The sequence below is a fragment of the Thyridium curvatum genome, assembly GCF_004353045.1.
Source record: "Thyridium curvatum strain D216 chromosome Unknown NODE_134_length_54934_cov_82.696225, whole genome shotgun sequence".
NCBI classification, from domain to species: Eukaryota; Fungi; Ascomycota; class Sordariomycetes; order Thyridiales; family Thyridiaceae; genus Thyridium; species Thyridium curvatum.
The window spans coordinates 1-15,505 of NW_022156889.1; the positions used below are offsets into that span (position 1 = coordinate 1).

General features: G+C 53.4%; 5 protein-coding genes across 5 annotated transcripts; 3 read left to right on the forward strand and 2 right to left on the reverse strand.

Annotated features, from left to right (window-relative positions):
• Positions 1-1,209: 1,209 nt before the first annotated feature.
• E0L32_012064 (uncharacterized protein) lies at positions 1,210-4,881 on the reverse strand (the record flags this gene model as incomplete). Its single annotated transcript, XM_031134863.1, has 7 exons — positions 1,210-2,732; positions 2,790-2,918; positions 2,976-3,166; positions 3,226-3,326; positions 3,977-4,328; positions 4,398-4,759; positions 4,873-4,881. 7 exons carry the CDS (start codon positions 4,879-4,881, stop codon positions 1,210-1,212), a joined length of 2,667 nt encoding a protein of 888 aa, XP_030999330.1.
• Positions 4,882-5,788: 907 nt separating this feature from the next.
• E0L32_012065 (uncharacterized protein) lies at positions 5,789-7,435 on the forward strand (the record flags this gene model as incomplete). The annotated part of the gene is made up of 1 exon (XM_031134864.1): positions 5,789-7,435. The coding sequence occupies one exon, from the start codon at positions 5,789-5,791 to the stop codon at positions 7,433-7,435; it is 1,647 nt and encodes a 548-aa protein (XP_030999331.1).
• A 472-nt stretch (positions 7,436-7,907) lies between these two features.
• Positions 7,908-10,089, forward strand: E0L32_012066 (uncharacterized protein; the record flags this gene model as incomplete). Its single annotated transcript, XM_031134865.1, has 7 exons — positions 7,908-8,038; positions 8,093-8,208; positions 8,381-8,512; positions 8,576-8,923; positions 8,987-9,008; positions 9,063-9,855; positions 9,913-10,089. 7 exons carry the CDS (start codon positions 7,908-7,910, stop codon positions 10,087-10,089), a joined length of 1,719 nt encoding a protein of 572 aa, XP_030999332.1.
• A 1,944-nt stretch (positions 10,090-12,033) lies between these two features.
• E0L32_012067 (uncharacterized protein) lies at positions 12,034-13,564 on the forward strand (the record flags this gene model as incomplete). The annotated part of the gene is made up of 3 exons (XM_031134866.1): positions 12,034-12,165; positions 12,541-12,892; positions 12,954-13,564. The coding sequence occupies 3 exons, from the start codon at positions 12,034-12,036 to the stop codon at positions 13,562-13,564; spliced, it is 1,095 nt and encodes a 364-aa protein (XP_030999333.1).
• Positions 13,565-14,049: 485 nt separating this feature from the next.
• On the reverse strand, positions 14,050-15,363 carry E0L32_012068 (uncharacterized protein; the record flags this gene model as incomplete). The annotated part of the gene is made up of 2 exons (XM_031134867.1): positions 14,050-15,003; positions 15,073-15,363. The coding sequence occupies 2 exons, from the start codon at positions 15,361-15,363 to the stop codon at positions 14,050-14,052; spliced, it is 1,245 nt and encodes a 414-aa protein (XP_030999334.1).
• Between the last annotated feature and the right edge of the window lie 142 nt (positions 15,364-15,505).

Here is a 15,505-nt window from a genome sequence, read left to right on the forward strand (position 1 = left end):
GTGACTGGATCACTCACGATCACTCGTCCTGCGGTGATCGTGTGGTCCGTGCGTTTCTGCCTATCTTATCGTGCTGACCGCCCTTGGGGCAGTGCACTGCGGTAACGGCGGTTGATTCTGTGACAATTAAGAGAATAAAAAAAGATCTTAAATAATCTCTAGAAGACTTTAAAGTTTAATCTTTATCTAGATTAATATATTTCTAAATTCTATTATTTATAACTTTAAGATAGATATATAAATATTATATATTCTAGTCTACTTTATTAATAAGAATTACTATCTAGTTATTATCTAGATTCTTTTTAACTATAATATTATAGTTAAATAATTAAGAGAGTTAATTAAATAATACTCTAACTTAGATAGAAGATTAATTAGATTATTATTATATTCTAAAGAGTTCTAACTACTTCTTATTAAATTTAGCTATAGGAATCTATAACTCTATAGTCTAAATCTTATAATAGTTACTCTAAATAAATAGATCTACTCTAATCTACTTAATTAGATATTAATCAGACTTATAACTATTAACTAAGGGTTAGATCAATTAAATTCTATTTATTAAGATATCTAATTCTAAGAGAGAAAAGGGGAAGGCCACTAGAGGGGCCGCCGGCCCTTAGGGGTGGCCCTAAAGGGCGGTGTGGTTGGGCAGAGACAGCTCCACATACTAAATTTGCCCTAGGGTTGTCCTTAGTGGACCAGCCCCTTCTGACAAAAAGGCATCTTTCGTCTTTGATTTCTGAGGTGAAGTCCAATTGTCAAATGGAAACCCCCACTTTTCTTCCTGCTTACTCAAGAATTTCAGGTGCACGCGCATGCCCACACACACTCCGCTAGAATAAGAGAAACCTCTTCGAGCATACCTCCTACATGAGAAGTGGAAGCAGAGACATCTCACATGTGTCGAGAAGTCACGCTCTATCTAGTCATTTGAAAGGGTATCTCGCGCTGGAAAACAGTAACACCGCAGCCGAGATCTCCTCCCCACCAAAAGAAAGCCCAGGCATCACACCTGCAGAACAAGATTACTCTGTAGGGTTACCGATAGGCACATTCGCGGGATAATGTTTTGAGTTGATTCGGCGATGGACGACTGGGCCAAACCCGAATTATTGCTGATTATCAGGTTGCTTGTCGGCAATAGTAGGATGGGAGTCCGATATGCCTGGCTTTGGTAACAAACAGGTGGACTTTTCTGCTTCAGCCTCTCCACCTATCCCGGTATGATCGGTCCCATGTTGTTCCCTGCCACAAGTCAGGCGCTGGCTTCGTTTCGTCGAAAAGCTCATCGATCCGCCGTTCTAGATACAGGCGGCGATCTTCAGATCTCGACATGTCGTACCTCGGGGCCGCGTCTGGTGGCTTCTGTGCTGTGTGAACCATCCGAACGCCCAATCGAGTCCACTCCTTGGTGTCAAGTGGCTGTGAGTTTTGTTCCCGGTGGACTTCCCATATTCGGTCCCACCATGTTCCGAGCAGAAATTCCCGAGGCGTCTGCACTTTCGCATTGTACTCGTTTTCCATGTCAAACACCAATGTCAGAAAGTCGTCGTACCTCTCCGAATCCTCAGTCCCTACCTCTGCTATATCTTCCTGCCATGCTTTTGAGTCGTCTCTGTAGTGATAACTCGACCAGGTGTCACAACACGTGTGGCGTATGCCTAGGATCTTCATGGAAAGCAATCGTATCAGCAACACGGTCCACGAATCATCCGCCATGAAGCCCTCGAGAATGTCTAGATCCAGCATTAGTTGCTCTTTCAAGCGCTTCACTAGGGCATCGTTCAGATCGATATGCACTTCATTCTCAATCGCTATCCAGATCTCCTGCCATTTGGTGTTCCAGTTTTTGTTCAGGCAGAGATCAAAGGACCTTTTGAGGTAACGTAATGTGGTACTGCAGCCGTCTGTAGAGCAGACACAAGAACAGCCATCCCGGCAAGACACGGCTAACACTTGTTGTACAAGCAGCACATGGTCAGGATCTGTTTCCCAGCCTCGGCGTTGTGCTTCTCCATAGCCTACGGCAATGCTGTGCGCGATGGTTGCGCGAGTCGCCCAGAAACCGATGAAAGGTGAAGATGCGCCTTCAAGTCGTTTTTGCAAATCGGCACCCCGTTCTAGTAGCCATAGCTTTATGTTTGCGCGGGGATGTGGGTTAGTGACTGGGGTTGCTAAGGGTGTTATCCCACCCAAGACTCCAGAGTCGATGTCTGTAAAACCAGCATCAAAAACTCTTTGTAAAGCGCTGGCAGTGTAATCTCCGCTGTAAGACACAAGGCAGTGCCATATCGAGCAACGTCTCCAATACCAATCGGGAGGATAGTCGCCCTTTTGGTAAGGGAGAAGGATGGTGGGAATCGCAACTCCTTGCCGTTCGAGGTAGGGGAGAACTTGCATCGCTTCGCTGTCAATGGGCCCATTCGGACTTAAGCCAAATCGTGTAACTTCGCCTTCAGTGAGATGATTGAGAGCGACCTCCATGAGTCGAGTTCTTCGGTCCAATAAATGCTCGACAAGGATCGTCTCAAGACACCGCACTGACAAGCCGCGCGCAAAATCCTTGTTCAAGAGCCCACACCCGAAGCTTAGAATCAACGAGATACTTCTGGACAGGTTGCAGCCCTGGCAACTATAGTACTCTGACTGTATGTCGCGATGAGTCGCAGTGATCTCGGCCAGAGCTGGTCTCAAGAACAGGTTATGGATGATCTCCAGCCCATCTAAATCGTTGACTAGTCTCTGTAATATGTACTCCATCCCTGCCGGCCAGTACAGACTTAGCTGTACCGTGGTGATGCAATCCACAGTTTCGCGTAGACTTGCAGGATCAGCATCAACGATTCGATCAAGCTCCACAAGTGACTGAGCCCTGATCGCATGACCTATCGGACCTATATCTCTTGCTACTATTCATCAGCACAGTCCTGTGAACAGACTAATGGTGGATAAAATCAGGAACTTACAGTGAGCTAGAAACCTGCAGCCCCAGAAGCTCTTGATGTAAGCCATCTGAAGAGAGGCTTCCCATGTAGTTGAGTTGATCAGGACATGCACCCGCAAACAATTTTGCGTCCATATAGCCCATACCAGGTTGTCAAGATCGGGCGGAAAAGCTCCTGTCTTCCCAGTGAACTCCGCCAGTGAGGGAATGAAGCTTTATGGCACCGTATTAGCATCAAAATCAATATGTGTCTATCCAGACATTCGACTTACTGTGATCGGTCGACGAACGGATAGACGTTTTCGTAAACGAAAATTGTCAGGTCGATAAGAGGCTTCATGTTCATCTTCTTCCGGTGCGCCCATGATAGCACCTGGCAATGCCATTAGCAAGGTCACCGCGAGGTTTATTTCATGCCTGTATACTCGCCCAAAGCAAGAACTCAAGAAGATTCATTCCATTCACGTTATCAACGCCGCTGAGGGACATTTGACCCTCCTTGACCTTTGCAACCAAACGCGTTAGGCCGGAGGTGATGAAGCTCTCCAGTTCTTGAGGTGGTAACTCTTGTTCACATGCAACGCGATCAATATCTAATATGAAGTGGAAAGCCCTATGTCTCGAGATGTCAACTACGGCGACGAAGGTTAGATTTGGGGATATACTGCAGCCTCCACCACTGTAGGCGAACTCTAGTGTGGCTGTGATTTTCCTTGCTAGGAAACGTCGTACTTGCATCGAGACGGTTATACTTCGATGGGAGGACCGGCCCGTATGATAGGGACAATGCGGCTCGTGCCATATCCAGTGCCCACGCTCTACCAGCAGAGCGAGGCCAAACAGTGCCGCTCCGGAACGGTGGCACTTTCTACGCCACTGGCAATTGCATCTGTCCGAACTTGAACAAAGCGGAGTTGTAAACGCGTCAGCCGTTGGCCCAGAAACCGAGTGGTTAGATGAGGACATCTGTCTCTGTATAGATGTGTCAATGCTTTAGCTACAATAGCTCGGAAATACGCCTACATTGGTTTTATCCACCGTGGCCACGATGTTCCTTTGAAGAAGAGTGCTTTGAACAGACTGTGCCTGCCTCAGCCTAGAAAGCTCCTCGTAGATCAACCTCAATGCTTCATTCTGGGAACTCTCGCCGCATTTTACGACGGTTTTCATGTCGCTAACATCGCCGCAGACTCGCTTCACCTGAGCTGAGATCTCGCTGGAAAGGGCCAAATTTCGTTGCAACTCATCGATGACAGTTGCTTGCTGTGTTTTCAACATTGACAGTGTTGCTAAAATGGTTCCCACATTAGTGTGGGTGCTGTCGCCAAGACGGAGAGATTCGGCTGTGTTTGCAAGGATCTTGGCTTCCAAATCGCTTTTACAATGATACTTCATCAGCATATCGAATCATATTGAGATTTACATAGAAGATCAAGTTACTCACACTCCAAGGACTTCCAGAGCGAGCAGGAGTGCTCTCATATGCCCCTCGAGCCGGGCCTTGAAGGCTGACACGGCCTTTTGCTCCCGAAAGGCATACTTCAGCTTCTCTGTCCAATTAAGCGACTCGGTGCAGGAGGTGACCTTTCGCAGGAGAATATCCAGCTCCCCTTTCTCGGCGTGCCAGTTGTCCAGTACGTAGGTGATACTTTCCGTATGTTTGCTGTACTCGGCTGGTATCCTATTCAGGGTGTCTAGGACAGTTTGGCCATGGCTCTGGAGCTGCCTACTCGTCGATGAAAGGCTGGACGCGTCAAGGTCGCGATCCTTGAGTGCGCGGCAGAAGGTGTCAACGGCAGAGTAGAGCTGTATGCCGCAGGACAGTAAGCCTATGGCTAATCCGACAGCATCGGCCATCCTGTTTCAAAAATTCTCGTGAGGCTTGACGATGGTAATAGTAGGTAGTGCTCGGTACAGACCCTTAGCATGTTGAGGATGTCGTTCGGAAGGGAGAGCAGAGAACGAGGGCGGGGATGAACAATCGGCAGCTTTAATACGAGGTTCTGATGTGCCTAGTTTTGCTTGAGCCCCATCCCAGATGATTTGCCAGCATGATTCGAACCAAAGTCTGCCTCCGGGTGTGCCTATTATTCATGAGCCAATTATCGGCCTGCCCGCCTCGTTATCCATATGCCCCTTCTTGTGGCCATGCACACCTAGAGGCGTGCAACTCCGAATGGGACTGATACTGCAAATGCTTGAACCCAACCCAAAGGAACCAATTGTGAATCTTCCGAGGTCTTACACTGAAGCTGCAGGGGTCTCTTTCGCCGTCAGTCGCTAGCCAGACATCGTCATGATCTTTCTTGGTGTCAATACAAGCTTGAGGTCAGAAAGAGCTAGGTAAAAGTATTGATCGTGAGGGTGCTGAATACTAGCAAATACCATATCCTAATGACGGAGAAGGTGGGTGGTGACATATTTAATTGCTGTGAGGCCTGTCTTCTTGCCGATGCACGAATAGCGGCCAGCGAAGAACGGCACGAATATAATTATAAAGAATTTCCGTCAATTGCTTTGCATGGTCCAGTGTTCGGGGAGAAACACACCTGGCTGCTCAAAAGATTGAAGAGTAAGCCGTAGCAGCATTCGTAATGCGCCAACGTCACCCACAGCCATTTCGGCTAGCTCTGTGGTCAGCTCTGGCGATGCCGCGTGTGAGAATGCGACATCAAGGCTGTCTGCTGCCTTGGCGAATGCCCCTCCTCCCAAATCAGCCCACTTTTGCCCGTTCAGTATATGATCCTGCCCCAACAGCCTCCTTCTCGCGCTCGCTCACGATAGTCGCTCAAATTCTTATTTCTTTCTACGAACACAAAACAGAGATCTGAAACGATGACGTCAATCACATCAATCACATCTCTCTGCTCGTCTGTGGCCAATCGCGCCGCGGCGACTGCGACAGAGGTGGAAGAAGCGTATGGGCTTCACACTGGCGATGAACAGTGGGCGGACGTGGAGAAGTTGGGCCAAAATCTCAAAGGGGTCAGCGAGGAGGCAACCAATCTGGAAAGAAGTCTCGAGAGGTCCACCGCCGTGTCGATTACGGCTCGCTCGGAGATCCTCAACCAGCTGCAGGAGTTTGAGCGCGCACTAGCTGCCATAGACAAACAGGCACGCCGCCTTGGTTCTGTCCAATCGCAGGAGCTAGATGTGTCAGTGGTAGAAGAGCTTCTGTCTTGTCTAAAGACGGAATTAGCTCTGTTAGGTCTCTTCCAGGGACTGCTGGAGGTGCAGTCTGTGAGGGACCAAGACGCCATCTTGAACGCAGCGAGTGCGCGAGATCTCCTCAGCGAGGCCTCACACACGAGAACGATGGTCTTGCAGCGCAGAGACATCATCCGGACCAAGACATCCACCAGCGCCGACCTTCCGCCTCAATACTCCAGCACACAGTCTGCAGGCTCCTCGTCACAAGGTGCATCGGGATCTGGCTTTCTGTCAAGTCTTGCAAACACCTGGAATGCAGTCACCTCCGCGATGCGCCTCAAGCCCGAGCCACTCGTGTCCCCTCTCTGCCAGGCGACGCTACACGGCGACACAGGGCTGATCAAGGGCCTCCTGTCACAGGGAGCAAACATCAACGGCAAGAACGAGGACGGCAAGACAGCACTATTCTGTGCCATCGACAGCAAGCGGGTGGACATGATAGAATTCATCATCGAGCAGGGCGCAAACCTTACCACCAGGGCGAAGAATCTACCGCCGCTCTTCTATGCGGCTCAGGCTGGCGATCTGGCTGTCCTCGAGACCCTCCTCCAGCACGGGGCGGATCCCAACGAGGCGAACATCATCGGCCGCCAGTACTTCATCGAGGTCATTGACAGGGGCAACGTGGACGTGATCCGTCTCCTGCTCGACCACGGCGCAAATCTTCACGCGCGGGATATCACCGGCCGCGGCATCCTCATCCAGGCTCTACAGGGAGCGAGCCTGGAGGTGGTACGGCTCCTGCTCGAGCGCGGGTCCGATGCCAACGAGCGGGACATCACGGGCAGGACCGCGCTCGTGGAGGCCATCCTCCAGCACGGAAACACGCTCCCGCTAGTGAAGCTGCTGTTGGACAAAGGCGCCGACCCGAATGTGCGGGACATCACCAGCCTGCCGATCTTCAGCTACGTCCTCGACATGCAAAACATCCCCCTCGCCCGGCTCATGCTCGAGCACGGCGCCGACCCCAACGCCAAGGACCTCGTCGGCCAGTCGATGTTCAACAAGGTCGTCGAGGCCGGCAACAAGGAGTTGGCGAGGGTTCTGCTGGACTACGCGGCGGACACGTCGGGCCTGGATGCCAAGACGCTGCAGAGCATACGGCTCTATGGCTCGAGTACATCAAGAGCAAGAGAAGAGAGCTCACGCGCCGCGCCGCGCGAGGAGCCGCCGGCTGCCGCAACAGGATCGGATGCTCCGCCTGACTACGAAAGTGTCATGGAGGCCGGAAAGGGGCCGGTTGCAAGTGTTGCGGGTGGCAAGCACGCTTGAGGGGGTGATTTTCGACATTTTCCCTAAAATTTACATACCGCGAGCGCGTTCCTTTTCTCTTATTATACCACTTGCCGTTTTGAATCCAGTGCAGTTAATTCTACAATAAGGTCACGAGCACAAATACAATTGCTGCCCTGATATTTGATTGGTACACTGATAATCCAAGAACGAGACGCTGCATGAGAACACCGGGTCAGATCGCATCCAGCAACGCGTCCGAAGGAACCCTGTAACGCGTGCATACTGACTAAGACGTGCCTTACATGTTGTACAATCTGGGTTGCACTCGGTGGGACCACCTACACCACGGGCCTTACATTCATTTCCCAGTGAAGCTCACATCCCCGATGGGTAATCTCGAGTACCAGAGATCCCGCCAACGACATTGGCATCTCGCTATTACAGAGAGTTAGGAGCGTGGTTAAATTGAATCTCACATTACGACGCTAGGATTGCTTATATCTTTCAAATGTTCCAAACATCAGTATTGAACCTTCTACGCCCGTTCACTGAGGCACTGGGATATATCTCGAAGATCAACAGGCTTGTTGAGATCATCATGCAATGCTTCAATAGGGCCTTCTGGCCCGTCTTCTTTCTGTAAGTACTGTTCTGAATCCTAGTACTATGTCGTTTATTGACAATATCTTTTAGACTTACACAAGCGCTAGCAGGCCATGGAAACACAGCCAGAGTGACTTGCACGGAAGAGTTCAAGCCCATCTCGGCGGCCGAATTCGTCGCAGGGATGAACCCAGGGTGGAATCTGGGTAATACCCTCGACGCCTTTCCGACTGAGGGGTCCTGGAACAACCCGCCTGTGGTCCCGAAGACGTTTGATGATGTCAAAGCCGCTGGATTCAAGAGTGTTCGCATCCCAGGCAAGCCGTGAGATCTAATTCCCTCGAGTGGAGGTGACAGGAACTGACGAACGGCGCGCAGTGACCTATACCGACCACTTTCTGACCGGATCGCCTTCCTGGACGATTGACCCGTCGTGGCTGCAGCGCGTCTCGGACGTCGTCGATATGGCGACGGAGCGAGGGTTCTACGTGGTTACAAACATGCATCATGGTAAGCCCTTAGACGTCTACCTTAATACTTACACACTGGCTGAGCTGGTACCATTCTCTCTAGACTCTTCCTGGGTCGACGTCACCAAGAGCGATGCAAACCTGAGCATGATATACGAGAAATTCCAACAGTCTTGGCAGCAGATTGGCGAGAAGCTAGGCTGCAAGTCATCTCTGCTCGCGTTCGAGCCGATCAACGAGCCCCCGGCAAATACAGCAGAGGATGGCGCCAAGATCAACATTCTCAACAGGGTCTTCCTGAATGGACTGGCTCGGTCTGGTGGGTTCAACACGCAGCGTGTTGTTACTCTAGTGGGAGGCTCCATGGATCCTTCCAAGACGTCACAATGGTTCGTCAAGCCGAGGAATATCGTCAATCCATGGGCTCTGCAATATCACTACTATAACCCTTGTAAGTCTTGCTCGAGACTTCTACACAAAAGTCTTTCAACTGATGTCGGTCGACTCATTTTAGACGACTTCACATTCAATGCTTGGTAAGTAGCTAGTTTTCGTTTGTAATGCATATAGACCAGAATTGACAGCACCAGGGGCAAGACGATCTGGGGATCAGAGGATGACAAGAAGGCGGTTCTGACCGACCTCGACATCGTTCGCGACAATTTCACCGACGTGCCCCTCGTCATCGGGGAATATGACGCATTCCCTCAGCAGTGTGAGACTGCCGCGAGACACAAGTGGCTCGACTTTGTCACACGACAGGCAGCGGCTCGCAACACATCCGTCATGGTCTGGGACAACGGTGACGCATACCTCGACAGGGCCGCCAGCAAGTGGCGCGACCCGGTAGGGATTGACATCATGATCGATGCCGCCAAGGGCATCTCCAACACTCTGGCAGAGAGCACGGTCGACCCATTGGCGCCAACGCAATCTAGCTCGGCTTACATCTTCCATCGCGTAGGCGAGGATGTGACCGACCAGACGGTGGATCTGCAGCTGAACGGTAACGCACTGGTCAAGATTGAAGCCGGGACAGGCGAGGCCCTGCAGTCAGCAGACTTCTCCATCTCGGGCTCGAGCGTGGTATTCAAGGCCGGTTTCCTGTCCAAATACCTCTCGCCAACAGCAGAGCCCGGAAGCAAAGCCAACCTGACGTTGACCTTCTCCGCCGGTGCGCCGGTGCAGGTCGAGATCGTCCAGTGGGACACGCCCGAACTGGCGACGACGAGCTCTGTCGCTGTCGCCGGGGCCGACCTCAAGATACCGGTCACGTTCAAGGGCCTTTCCAGGCTCGCGACAGTGAAGATGGTGGAGATTGACGGGACCTATCTGTTCGACGAGTGGACAAAGTGGCTCGGACCGCTGCAGCAAGCACGAGGGGTACGTTTCACTTTTACGGCATTGGAAGTGACTGATTAGCTGACGAGACTCATCTAGACTTACGACTCGCAGTGGAGGTGGGACAAGGATAGTGTGATCCTGACTGCCAATACGGTCAATGCCGTCATTGCGGCCGGGAAGACTACCGCGTTCACCTTTGAGTTCTACCCTCGGGTGCCGGCCAACGCGGTGAACTATACCTTGCAAGCAGTCGCTTCGTCCAGATTCATGTAGCTACGTACATAGACTCTATAGGTATCGGTGCTTTATACAGTTCTTTTTGAATCACTTGGTCGACCGTCTATATGACGGGGAATGCAGCGAAGCCACTATGGCCAGGCATTTAGACTTTTTGAGACACCACTAGGGAGACCCCGAACACACCAGGAACAGATATGAAGGATGCTGACATAATATGGTGAGAGAGAAAAAAAAGCACTCCGAGATCGGTCGAAAGCCATTACAGTGAAATCGATTTGGTAGGGACGTATTGTCGCGCTGTAGTCGAGTGCTCGTCCACATTGACTGTAGGTCGGGTACGGAGATACATATGCTTCCCCAGATCTGCAAAAGCGAGTGATCTGCACTGCCGTTGGAAGTACAGGTAGGAAAGAAAGAATTGTCAAAACTTTGACTGACAGGTATGACTAAGGTCGACGACAAATCGAATCCGGGGGGTGGTGTGTGTCTCGTGAAAGGGCTGGGAGGGGGTGCACAGGCTGCTTGGCTGCTCGCCGCAAACCCGGGGTCGATCCGCGTGTCAAGGACGGGAGAATGGAGGCTGCCCCAAGTCGGAGGAGCTGTCCATCATCACACGACGCGCGGGCGGCCAAGCGGGCAATGGTACCGCGGCGAGATGGAGGGATGGTCTGGTCTGTCTGGACTCTGGAGACTGCACCCCAAAGCCAGGAAGCAAATCCGCCGCCTCGTCAGGCGAATGTGTAAAGGAAAAAGCCCGCGTGGCCAATCAGAAGGCGTTGATAAGGCTGACCTATTCTTTTTCGTAGCGCGGGCAGTCTAAAATAGCAGGGCCTAATAAATCTAACTCCGTACAGCGCCATCTTGCCTAGAGCTCCCCACTGAGAGTACGTAGCTACCTTGTACCTGCGTGCCCTGGCTGGTCAGCTGTGGTGGTTGCGAGATCGCATGCCCATTGCCCATCATGGGCCGGCCACCATCAAACATTCTCCGGATAACGAGTAGCAGCAGTACTTGCAGAAATATCCAGCCCAGTCGCTACCGGGGCTGGCCGGCTACTCGAGATTGACACTGGACAGACACATGGTGGACACATCTTGGTATCGTGAGCCACATTCGTAACCTTCCGCGTTGTGCTGGTTTGTGGTTCCCGCGCGAGTAAGCAGTAAAGAGAGAGATCACAAATAGGAGAGAAAGCTCGATGCCGCGGGACCATAGTGATAGCGATAGTTTCGGTCTCACGAGAGCAAAACAAAAAGCAAAACCGCTTGTTCCGGAGGATCATGGATCATCTCCAATGAAGAGTGAGGCATTTCATTCCTCCAGGACCGGGGTCGACGATCCTTCCATTGGGGCAACGCCCAGCTGCCGCCCCCCGAATCGCAGCATCTGAATTGGTTGAGCTCAGGCCGTGATTCGGCAGCTGGCCGATGCTTCCAGTGTCCACGGGTGTGTTTCGCCTTATCCCACACATCCAACCTTTGGGCCAACGGCATGTGGGAACCCCACTCTTCAGGTCGTCCCACCCCCATCGGGCCACCCGCACGCCCCTGTAAGATAAGGGTCCGCCCCCCCAAAGGGAACTGGACTGGAACCAAGGCCGGCTTATCTCTTATCTCGCTAGGCGACTCCCCTGCATGTGTCGCCTGAGTGCGTCAATATGCTCTGGATCGAGTCGAGGGCAGAGATAAAAGAAACTTTGTCCCCCCTGGTGGCCGTCGAATAAAGCTGCTGGGGGTTCCTGGTTCTCTCGAATCCGACATTTCCTCCTCTACATATTTTTCAAATCATACTCATTCGTGGGTATCGAACATATCACACCAGCCTCCGTATCGACCAGAGTCTCTCGATACACCCAATCCACAACCCACATACAGCACCTGGCGCAGTACAGTAGTGCCCCCAGCCCGCCAACACCCACCGCCCACCACCACTGAGATCCCTGCATCATCTCCTGCAGACCGCAGAACCACAGCAAAAATGGCGACCAAGGAGTCCTTCAAGACGTACACCGAGAACTTGAAAAAGTATCTCGACCTCGACCAGCGGGGCAAGATCATGGCCGAGTACGTCTGGATTGACGCAGAGGGCGGCACCCGATCCAAGTCAAGAGTGAGTGTTTTCCTTTCCCCGGATTTGTTTCCTGCGCTTCGTTCGCTGCGCTCTCCCCCGCCGCCGAGAGATAAGAAGACCGCCTCTCTCGTGGCGGTGGCCCACTTCCGACTTTGCCCGTGGCCCGAGCTGCACACATCCACCCACGGCGCCAAAACCAGCCCGCAGAGAAGAAGCACCCCACACCTCGATCCATCCATCGAGATAGGGAAATCTACAGACTGCTTGTGTCTGGTACCTGCGTCTTTTTGGCTTGGCAAGCGTCGACGAGAGGAGCTCCGCAGCTTATCTTGTGTGCTTCGAAGAGAAAACAGTTCCCAATTTCGGAATTTCGGAAGATGGGGTCAATCAGTAACTAACGTGAAACCCACCTAGACTCTCGATGCTAAGAAGAGCGGCGTCTACACCCCGGAGGAGCTTCCCACGTGGAACTTTGACGGCTCATCCACCGGCCAGGCCCCCGGCGACAACAGCGATGTCTACCTGAAGCCCGTCGCCGTCTTCCCCGACCCCTTCCGGGTCAACGGCGGCAACATCATTGTCCTCTCCGAGTGCTGGAACGCCGACGGCACCCCCAACAAGTTCAACAACCGCCATGAGTGCGCCAAGTTGATGGAGACCCACGCCAGCCACAAGCCCTGGTTCGGTCTCGAGCAGGAGTACACTCTCCTCGACCTCGACGACAGGCCATATGGCTGGCCCACCAACGGTTTCCCCGCTCCTCAGGGTAAGCAAGAGATCAGTGACTTTGCTCTTGCTTTGAATTGCGACTGACATTCTCACCACAGGTCCTTACTACTGCGGTGTCGGTGCCGGCAAGGTTGTCCAGCGCGACATTGTCGAGGCCCACTACAAGTGCTGCCTGTACGCCGGTATCAAGATCTCGGGTACCAACGCCGAGGTTATGCCTGCCCAGTGGGAGTTCCAGGTCGGCCCTTGCGAGGGTATCGAGATGGGCGACCACCTCTGGATTGCCCGCTTCCTCCTGTCCCGTGTCGCCGAGGAGTTCGGCGCCAAGGTCAGCTTCCACCCCAAGCCCATCCCCGGCGACTGGAACGGTGCCGGTCTGCACTCCAACTTCTCGACCGAGGAGATGCGCAAGGAGGGCGGCATGAAGTACATCGAGGAGGCCATCCAGAAGCTGTCCAGCCGCCACAAGGAGCACATCGCCGTCTACGGCGAGAACAACGAGCTCCGCCTCACCGGCCGCCACGAGACGGGCGCCATCGACTCGTTCACCTACGGCGTCGCCAACCGCGGCGCCAGCATCCGCATCCCCCGCGAGTGCGCCGCCAAGGGCTACGGCTACTTCGAGGACAGGCGGCCCGCCTCCAACGCGGACCCGTACAACATCTGCGGCATCATGATGGAGACTTGTTTCGGCGCTGTCAAGGAGTAAAAGAGGCGATTTTTACCGTGACATGGACGAGAAACGAGATACCCACACGACCGAGCTGCTTTGTACCTTCCTCCCTTTCTCTTTTAGCGATGGCTTTTCTAAACCTGTACCGGATCACACATTCTATGGAGAGAGAGAGAGAGAGAGCGCGCCATGCTGTTTTTGTTCCACCCTTTAGGTGGACAGATTAGACACGATGGACACCTTTTTGTGTAGACATTAGTGAAGCGGCTTCAATGCAAATTTCAGCGGTTTGAAAGTCAGATGTCTGGAGTGCCCAACTCTGTGCCTGTAGAATGTGATGATGTATTTTTTATGTATGGTGCTTCTTTCTACACAGCAAGTGTTCATGTCCAACTCTCAGGAAGGGTCGCTTTCTTGACCGACCAATTTACGGGAGATCTACAAAGTTCAAAAATGGAGGCTTGCACGCAATCTGGACAGTCCATGTCAAGCAACAACCAGTCTGGCCACCAACATGCACTTCACACGACCGCCATAAAGATCTGCATCCCGGCCTCCGTCCTCCATTTCACCCGCACGCCGGGAGCCACGTAGAAGATGAAGCCCTCCGACAGGTCAAACGTCCCGCCATCAGCCTCCATCTCGCCGCACCCCCGCGTCACAATCATGACGCCGGGCCCGTCGCTCTCGGACAGCTCGTCCTCCTCGCCGGCCCCGAGGTCCGCCCGCAGCATGTCGAACTCGCTCAGATCCGGCTCGTACACGGCCGTCCTGCCGGAGCTGCTCTTCCCGCTCTGCGTCGAGGGCAGGTAGACGTCGTCGCGGGCGTGCGCGCGGAAGGTCAGCGCCGCGGCGAAGAGGTCGGCTGAGTCGCGGCCGGCGGGCGGGCAGAAGCCCGTGTTGAGCACGTTGTCGCTGCGCGCCATGCACTCGACGACGTCGCCCGAGAGGTACGCGTGGATCCCGTCCTGCGGGACGTACACGGCCTCGCCGGGCCCCAGCGCGAGGAAGTTCATGCACAGCAGCGCCACGAGGGTGCCCGGGTCGCGGGCGCCGTGCTGCGACTGCAGGCGCGGCAGGAGGTCGAGGACGTAGCCCGCGCCGCCGCCGCGCGCGTCCAGGGCGGCGCGGTCGGCGCGGTGCAGCAGGGCGTCCTGGGCAGCCTTGATGGCCGGTTCGTCGGCCTTGAGGATGGCGCGGGTGACTTGGCGGAGGGTGTCGTCGGTCCAGGAGTTCGGGTCGGACTGCTGTCCGGAGGGGACAAATTGCGCGAGTTCCGGGAGGAGGGTGAAGACCGGGGCGATCTCGTCGAGCGGCTTGAAGCCGGCGAACAGCTCGAAATTGGACAGGGCGACGGCGATCTCGGGCTTGTGGTTGGGGTCCGTGAACTTCTCCGGGTTCTCCTTGTGGAGCTTGCTGGCCAGCTCCTTGTTAGGGTGTATTTGCAGCGGCAGGGCCTTCTGGATGGAAAGTATCTGGGAGGTATCGTCAGAGCTTTGTCTATATCGTCACAGTCATGCTTCTTGGAAGGGAATGCTTCGTACCTTTGGCAGGAAGGGCACCTGCGCGTCGTACTTTTCGATGACTTTCCTGCCTAGAAGCTTCTCTTTGTTCCTGTCGAGGACATCCCTCAGGGGCTCGCCCGTCTCCAAGATACGGGCTGGGAAGTTAGGGTAGTCCCCGAACCACATCTCGGAGTAGAACTGGTCATCCTCGATCTTGAAGTCGGTCCCGGGCGTCTGGGCGCAGAGCTGGGCCGCGAGCGACTGCCGACCTTTCTTGCCCCATGGGTAGTTGTTGCAGGTGCCGCTCAGCTGGAAGACGAGAGATGCCATTGTACTCTATTCCTGGGCAATAATCCAATCTAGTACCAATCTCGTAAAATTCTCAATGTATTGGGAGAAGCGTACGATTTCGTTTGACACATTTTCACAGCATTATTCACATCGGTATCCGTAGCTCTGCCAAAGCAATGAA